General features: G+C 42.8%; 2 protein-coding genes across 7 annotated transcripts in view; one reads left to right on the top strand and one right to left on the bottom strand.

Moving 5' to 3' along the window:
* Positions 1-3350, top strand: part of csrnp3 (cysteine-serine-rich nuclear protein 3) — an 85925-nt gene extending 82575 nt beyond the window's left edge. For all 5 annotated transcript variants that reach the window (XM_029703273.1, XM_029703277.1, XM_029703274.1 and 2 more), the window contains one exon: positions 103-3350. In XM_029703273.1, coding sequence (XP_029559133.1) covers positions 103-1173 — 1071 coding nt within the window. In that variant the 3' untranslated portion in view covers positions 1174-3350. The remainder of the gene's footprint in view (positions 1-102) is intronic.
* Positions 3351-3365: 15 nt separating this feature from the next.
* The window catches only part of galnt3 (UDP-N-acetyl-alpha-D-galactosamine:polypeptide N-acetylgalactosaminyltransferase 3 (GalNAc-T3)), a 14304-nt gene continuing 8961 nt past the window's right edge, over positions 3366-8708 (bottom strand). For both annotated transcript variants that reach the window (XM_029703271.1, XM_029703270.1), the window contains exons 6-11: positions 8543-8660; positions 8176-8376; positions 6660-6791; positions 6347-6448; positions 6078-6230; positions 3366-5878 (exon numbers count right to left, since the gene is read on the bottom strand). In XM_029703271.1, coding sequence (XP_029559131.1) covers positions 5765-5878; positions 6078-6230; positions 6347-6448; positions 6660-6791; positions 8176-8376; positions 8543-8660 — 820 coding nt within the window. In that variant the 3' untranslated portion in view covers positions 3366-5764. The remainder of the gene's footprint in view (positions 5879-6077; positions 6231-6346; positions 6449-6659; positions 6792-8175; positions 8377-8542; positions 8661-8708) is intronic.

Below are 8708 nucleotides of genomic sequence, written 5' to 3' on the forward strand. Positions count from 1 at the left end.
ACAGTCGCTTATCTGAAATTGCCAAAGGATTACATTCATTCATCTATTACATGCAAACTGCAGAATATATGGTCATATAACCCAATCTGGTCCAATCTACAGGTGGACCGCATGTCTTTTCCCTGTGGCTGTACCAAGGAGGGGTGTAGCAACGCGGCCGGCCGGGTGGAATTTAACCCCATCCGTGTACGGACCCACTTCCTGCACACCATCATGAAGCTAGAGCTGGAGAAGAGCCGCGAGCAGCAGCAGGCCTCCCCTGCCAATGGTTACCATGGCGAAAGCAACGGCCACAGCCACGGCAACCCGCTGGTCCAGACCCAACATAGTCTGGAGTACTCTCTGACAGACCCAACACTCCAACAGTCTGCCATCATGCACCTCCAGACAGCTGACAACATGGAAGAGCCTCTAGATGATGAGGATGAGGACGATGAGGAGAATGAGGAGGATGAGGAGGACGAAGAGGACAACAGCAGTTTATGCAGCGGACTCTCTGACTCCAGCACTCAGAGCTTGGCTAACAGTGACTCTGAGGAAGAGGATGAGGAGGAGAAGTCGGAGGACTTTGAGGATGGCGTGAGCACGCCGCCTGTGTCCCACACAGAGGTTGTCCCCCTGTCCTCTGTGTTGTGTTACTCTGATGGCACCGTGCCACAGGACAACCACATTGAAAAGCACATGAATGGAAACTCTTATTTACTCAGCTCCCAAGCCAAGTGTTATCAGCAGGAGAACCCCAGTGCTGTTGCCTCTGCCAACGGGATGGCCAGCCAACCCAGTGAAACGTACGGAGAGGCCTTATCGTTCCCACACCCAGTTAGCACTAGCAACGGGGCCATGCCACATGGACCATTCAACATGGCCGCCGACAAGGCAGAGCAGTACACAGACTACCCCCACCAGGCTGAGGAACAGTACACCAATCAACACTTTACCCTGACCAACGGCAGAGCAGCGACCACTGCCATGGGCTGCTGCACACCTGACCTGGAAAACAACATGGTCCAAACTAAAGGAACATTCCCTGAGCAGCCTGGGGGCATTAGCCAGATGGAGTTACACAACAACTACCTGAACAGTAAGAGCTCCCAGGAAGGCTACGGTAGTAACAGGAAGTGTTTTGTAGCAGAGCAGCCAAAGGAAGTGTCTAGTGCTAATGATTTGTCTTAAGGGCCTTCTCTAGCAGACAGTACAAAGACCCCTGCATTAGCAGAGAATCTCCCCCAGGTCGCACCAGTTTAGTGGGCCTAGCTCACCTGTCTGTAGACTTCATGTTGTGTCTTTTCTTAATGAACGACCCACCGGGCACAGTTCAATGTCAACTAACGTGAATTCAATGTGAAATCAACAACAAATGTTACCACGTCGCTGGATTTAGGTTAAAAGCTGGGTGAAAGAAAAGACTCAATGCCCTTACGTTGATTCTTTTTTTGCAAATTCAATCAGTTTTCGACATTGATTCAATGTCGTCGCATAGATTTTTGGGTTGAAATGACGTGGAAACAACGTTGATTCAACCAGTTTTTGGCCCGTGGGAAGGCTGACCAGGTGTTGAAGATCTTTATGGCCTTTAATGGGAACTAAACTTTCCAAGTCATTTGCAAGACCATATATTACATTGACATTATTTATCTACAAGTTCCATGATGAGAAAGATTTCTAATGAACCCCCTGATTTCTAGTACTCTAAACTGCAAGATGGAATCAGTCAACAAAAACTGAGAGCTATAAGCCTGTGCAATGTATCTCATAATTTAAAGGTAAAGTTTTAAGCATATATTGTGAGTGGGACTTTATGTTTGTGTCAAATGTGCAAAAAAAATATTGTCACAGTTTATTTATTGGTTCTGAAGTATGTGTATACTTATGTTTTGATGACTATAAATGCATGTTCTTTTGTGTCTTTCAATGGCATTTATGAGAAATTGACCATGGTCAATTTGGGTTGATAACATCTGTATCAATGTACTGTACAAACCTTGTTATTGTGTTGTCACTTGTAATCCATGCTTTTATATGGTCTGGAAAAGCTTGAAACAGACTACAACTTTTATTTATTTATTCAGAATTATAATGCCAATAGCATCACTTCATTGGAAACATTCAAGTTAAAATGATTCATACAGTAGATGTTTGGACTACTAATGTAACACTTTGACAGCGCTCAAAGACCATATACAACTATCAAATATATGGGAACAACAGGACAATAATATGATCAGTAAATCATATTTCACGGGGCTTCATTTCCAATAAATATGTCATAATAAAAAATACGTAACTCTTCGAAACTGGGGACAACATTGGTATTGCTGAGTTGGACAGGGAAATGATTTCAAGTATATATTTGCACAAACATTCCGTCCTCTTATGACAACTGACAGTAAATACCTGAAGAGATTGTTTGTACAGATAAGAACATTATTGTGTGACACAATGATTGAAGTGTGAAGCGCAATAATAACAGGAAATGCAAAACAACCCTTCGAAGGTTTTAATGAAAGTCATGTCATACTCTTTGAGAGCCACATCAGGCATTTAAGGTCGGACAATCAAGCAAGCCTATGATTCATAGCAGCGCCAAGTTAGAGAATGACTGATCAGCCTGAGACATTGGGAGAAAAGTATGATTTGCAGAAAATCTGTAAATAACTTTGAACCCCTCATATGAAATAACTTACTTGTAAGGCCATTGAACGGAATGCTCCAGATTTGTATTGCTACAACTGTATTAAAACGTTAGGGACAGCCTTTACAATGAAATACCAACTTTCCCTCCCTAAATTCCCTCTCCATAAAAGGAGTGGGCAGCCCTGCATGTATCCCTGTCCTCTAAGTCTGCACCTTGTCTCTATTCAACCAACACTACTTGATTTGTGATTCTGCACCTGACTGAAACACAAAATGTTACCTCACCTCATTGGCAAACAAAGTGTATCCAGCTGTCAGCCAATCAGTGCTACTGTATTGACTATACAGTATCAGTGCCAAAGCATTTAAAGGAAGGCAAGATACAGTAACATTGCATCCAATTGAGTAATTCTGCTGTGTTTATGATTTTCAGTATTTATTATGAATGATATATTGAAATGTGTATTTATTGTGCTTTACTGAACCGTCTGTATTGGATAAAAACATGTTTCTGTCTAAAATGTTGCTTGTGAGTTGTACAGCTCCATGTGCCTGATTTCATTATCGCTTACTATAATGTGAAACAGAATACTTTTTGTACGGAATGGTATAAATGTTTCAATGTGTTTTGGTTTTTTAACGTTAGATAAATCCAAAATGTTATGCAATTTTTTTGTTGCGTTTTTGCTTTAACAAAACATGACCTTTAAATAAAATGAAACCATGTGTTGTTTTTCCTTTATCCGTTTAATGCGTTTAGCTTGAACAACTTTTATTTAGAAAAAAAGGGTACAGTAACAGCCCAGTGAGGATGGGTCAAGGATGAATTCCTTTGTGCACAGCACCCCCTCCCGTTGAACATAAGAAATGGTGAAGAATGGTACTCATGCCATACAGCATAGGTGTGAAACTCATTCCACGGAGGGCCTGGTGTCTACGGGTTTCACACCCTTGTACTTGATTGATGAATGAAGGTCACTAATTACTAATGATCTCACCTGGTTATCTAGGGCTTAATTGAAGAGAAAAAAAAGACACTAGGCCCTCCATGGAACAAGTTCAACACCCCTGCCATATTCAGTCATTGTACAGAGTTCCTTTTACGAAAATGGTAAACCTCAAGGATCCAAACATAAAAAGGCACACGGTTCTAATTTGTTGACAGACTGCCGTAGACCCATCTGTTTCTAAGTCCCAGCCATATTCAACAAAATTCTAACATTCCATTGTCAGTCAGCATTCTCCCATAGATTCGCATAAACTAGCCCACACCCTTGCATCGAAACACTGACGTTTGTGTGATACTGGGAGCTGAGACTTGAATCAAAAACTAATCATACATTCCATGTTGTAAACCAAGTTAACATTTTCCCCCTTTCTACAGATCCCATTTAAGCCCACATTTTCCCCCTTTCTACAGATCCCATTTAAGCCCACATATACATTTTCCAATCCCATGAACATGATAGAAAAACATGTACTTTCATTTAATTCTCAAGAAAATTATTTTACAAAATGTGTTGTCAAATATAGAAAAATACATTCCAAAGATCTATGCATGTTAAGATATGTCATCCTTAAATTATTCCCTAAAACCCTGACATCTAAAGTATTAGTTTACTTTATTAGATTTTTGATAAAAATTGGCAGGGCCCAATCAATCCAGCTGTTCCTGTAAAGAGAGATTTCAAAGAAAGAAAAAAAAAGTACAATATTTCATTGCAGTCAAACTTGAAATCAACCAGATTGTACACAACAGGTCATTTCAAAAATACCACAGCAGTGACTGGAATTGTATTTAAAATTGCTATGTTGATAAAGTCTCAGAAAAAAAAGGTTAACTGTATACATGATTAAAACACGTTTGAACGCCCCCAGCCAAGCAATATGGAAAAGCAAAAGAAGATTATTTATCTGGCAAATGCCAGATGATTATGAATTAGAGGTGCCCAATTAAACAGTACCACACGACTCAAGCCCTTGGTTAAAATGCCACTTTGGAGACCTCATATTTTATCCTCCTGCTTGTGAGGAAAACCAGCTGGATGAGAGGGGAACCAGACCCTCTAGTAATGGTAATGGAGGATGCATGTCTAGTGCTTTCCTGTCACATCTGATAGACTAGTTTGCATAATAAAAATAGGCAGTAGTGGTAGATATTGAATAACCTATAATAAACATTTTAAAATAGATTCCCAGTATACTTCTTATCCAGTAGTTCTAAAAGTAGAGCTTACGAGCCAAAAATTATCCCCGAAAATTGCATACGTCACATATGTGCACCACGTAATTTCTCTCCGAGGGGCTGAACCTCATTGGCTGGAACTCGAATTGCTAGGGGGCTGGCCCACGTGGGGGAAAATTTAAGGAAAATGGCACTGCACCGCTTCCAGTAAATGGATTTTCGTGGCTAATTGAGATAAGATAGTAATTCGCCTCATAGATTATGCATCCAGCCCATGGCGGAAGGTTTATAAAAAAATACTAACTAGCTGCCAAAGTTCTGGAGCATGTCTTTAATAGAAAAGAAAAAAAACCTTGATTAGTCTTTGGTGTACAACATCGAAGTTATTCAGTTTGTGCAAGAGGCAAGTGCACTATTGCATTATTTGACAGTCCATTTTGTTGTTGGTTTTCACATTTATATTAATAAATTATTCAGTGTGGGCAATAAAGAACAAACCTTGGTAATTAAATAAAATGTAATGTTGATTTCCCTCCGAAGTACACACAAAATAAAGAAAACAAGTTGTATTCTTCAAAGAAATCTCTCTTCATTCAGTATCCATCCAAAGTCTTTCCACAGTCCCAGCTACCTCCGTCAGTCTACAGAGAGCGGTTGGCGTGTATGACAAGAAAAACTATTCCTTTACCCAAATCATGATTAAAAAAAAGGAAGGAGTAAAACAAACAAGTCTTCAGTATCAGTTTGAACGCTTCCTTCCTGAGGTCACGTTCTCAAAAATCGCAAACTTTCCAGCAGCAGTTCTTCTACGTATAAAAATAAATTAAAATTCAACTTCGATAATAAAACATAAAAAATGTACGCCAATTGCTACTTGTTCTAATGGTCCTAGGATACCAAGGCACACATCGTCCACTAGTGCCGAGGACCATGTCTGTCCTGTAGTCAGACGTAGAGCCACAGCTGGTATCTGTCTGAGGGGTTACAGGCCACCAGGGAGGGGTGCTCATGACGAGCACTCAGACACAGGTTCCATCCTGGGATGTAGAATAACTGGTTCTACAGAGAGGAGACAGATTAGTCACCAACATCCTCAGTAGGAAATCACTGACATCCACTTCTATGGTGAAGATGATGCAAGAGAACAAGGCAAACCTCCAACAATTTGGTAATAATTGACAGTTTAAAGAAAAAAAGGCTTTCAAGTACAAATGTTGACTGAGCCCATTAGGATAGCAATGTGGGTATTTGGTCTCACCTCCCTTAACTCCCACTTCTGTTCTGCTCCTACAAACGTGTTGCGGCCTTTATACTGGCAGTCTTCCAGCTTCACGGCTCCATCCGTCCCGTGCAAACACAGCTCCTTCTGAATGTTGTGCCGGATCTCATGATGGGTCGAGTACTCAAAATACTGAGGGATCACAAAGAACACCAGAAGTAATCCTTTTGATTTTGAAAGTGACCGAGAAAGAACTTTAGCATTTCCTTCATGACAGAACCCAGTCCCTTCATTCCCTTCCCTCTGACCTGGTTTCCTCCGAGGCCGTGGCATGGATACAAGATCAGCGGTTTCCCTCCCTCGTTGTTCTCCCCTGCATCCAGACATGAGTCTTTACCTACATTTTTCACCTGGAGGCACAAGGAAAGGGATTTCAGTCAGACACACAAGCTGTTCAAACAAGCCCAGCCACCTCCCAACCTTAGGTAGTGTGGAGCTGCTCTCTCCCCTGGCCTACCCTGGAGCTCTCCTCAGAGCCCTCTGGAGATGCTAAGTGGAAACCCACTATTGCCAGAAAGCTCTCTGTGGTCTGGAAAGAGTCTGGGAGAGGGGGGGCCTTACCGAGCCAAAGTGGAGTGGGTTGAGATCGGGCATGAAGACCTCTGGATACACATTTTTCAAATACCAGGAGAAGCTCTTGCACTGCAGCCGCTCCCGGAGGTCCATGCGACGCCCGACGTCTCCAAAGGCCCTCTGTGGAAACAATTCCAGGCAGTAGCCATTAAAGGGGGGGGGGGACTTTCCTCATTACTCACACTGCCCAGGCTTTGGACTGGGAGGAAAAACTCCATTACCACTTCCCCACAGTCGGTCTAGTGCTGGAGCTCCGTGGTTGATGGGTGACTGCTTGAAGACAGCACCATGTGTGGCAGAGTTTCAATCTGCCCGATCTTGTTTCAAGTAATTGACACGCATAAAAATTATCCGGTACACATACAGAAGACAAAGGAGCTGAAATACCATAGCAAATGATGAACCCTCTAGTCCAGAAATGACTGACTTTTTCCCCCTCTCTCTGCTTCATTTCAATTCATTCACGCCATCAACGTTTCAAAAGAATGCACGCAGACATTGCTCAGTCATTGATTTACCGATTGCCAGTATAAACGCAGAGTATTTCAAGGAACAGAGAGCTTCTCCAGGCAGGTCTTCAGTAACGAGAGCATTCGAGCGAGGTAATGACGTGGATGCTGTAAACAGCAGTGTGTGATGATAACTACTGTAGCTGTGCTCCTTGAAGCGGTTAGCGTCACAGGGGGTGTTTGAAGGCAGCAGGAGAGGCCCCTTGGCCTGCTTCACTCTGAGGTACGTAACTACACATGGCCTGAGGGGGACTGTTTATGGCGTGGAGATGAGAACTTGTGTTGGGGATGCAGCAGCACGACAAATCCCCGTCATTTAACAGATCCTGCTGCCTCCAAAGGGCTCCCCTTCCTGCCTGTTAACAACTCTAAACACCTAATAGCCTGGAGCCCAGCAGAAGGTTTTTTTAGAGGGATACGACTCATTTCACGTCACATAGTTCTACAGTACATACTAGGGAGTTCTACAGTACATACTAGGGAGTTCTACAGTACATACTAGGGAGTTCTACAGTACATACTAGGGAGTTCTACAGTACATACTAGGGACCTCAAAATGTATGTTCCCCTCAGGGGAATGGGTTTGTACATTCAACTGTGTTCAGACGATACCTAACCAAAAGATGATCTTTGTTTAGGGGGTCAGTGCTCTAAAATGAGTCTCTCTGGGGAACATGACAAAGCTACAAGAATTTATGAAGACTTTATTTCCAAAACGCTATATCACAACAAAAAAAAATTCACATCAGCCTGTGGCTGCCCAAACTTGTCCTACGAGGGGGATAACAAGTGGTCTGCAGTCAGAATGAGAACATTCATATGTCCATGTGGGATATAGTGGAGGGCAAACATTCCAGAGCAAACTGCTCCTGCTAAAGCATTACTTTAGGGAATAGATTAACTGGTTTAGAACTCCTGTCCCATTTCTTGTGATATCAACCTGCCAAGCTGGGTTTAAATAACGTACAACAACTTCACTCAGAAATACCACATACGTCTTTGGCCAGCTGGGCGGCTTGCTGGTTGCGTCGGTAGAAGATTTCCTTGTAGTCGTCCATCCAGACCTCGGCCAGCCGCACTTGGTTGCGTGCGATCACCTGGGTGCCCTTGGGGAAGGTGTGGGGGCTCTTGGTGCGGAACACGTGACCCACGATGGAGCAAGGGATGATTTCTAGCTGACCCCCACACTGCCACACCTACAGACAGAGAGGCAACACACCCAACACTGTTAGTCATACTTGGTAACCGGTTGGTTGGGTTCTACTGCACAATACAAAGATATAGAGAATGAATCACAAAAAAAATAAATGACACTAACACAAGGCGTTTCCTAACTAGAAAGCCAAGTGAATCAGCTCATACTCTGAAAGACATTTCAATATTCTCGCCGCCCCAGATTTCCATTTGTTCATCATAGCTTCCGATGAGATAGAAGTAGTCCTTGGAGATAGAGAAGAGGCCCCCAGCAAACGTTGGCGTCCTGTGAGGTAAAAGATATCCACTGAATAGAGGGTCCAGATAAGTTTAC

Source organism: Salmo trutta, chromosome 20, assembly GCF_901001165.1.
Source record: "Salmo trutta chromosome 20, fSalTru1.1, whole genome shotgun sequence".
In the NCBI taxonomy this organism is placed as follows: domain Eukaryota; kingdom Metazoa; phylum Chordata; class Actinopteri; order Salmoniformes; family Salmonidae; genus Salmo; species Salmo trutta.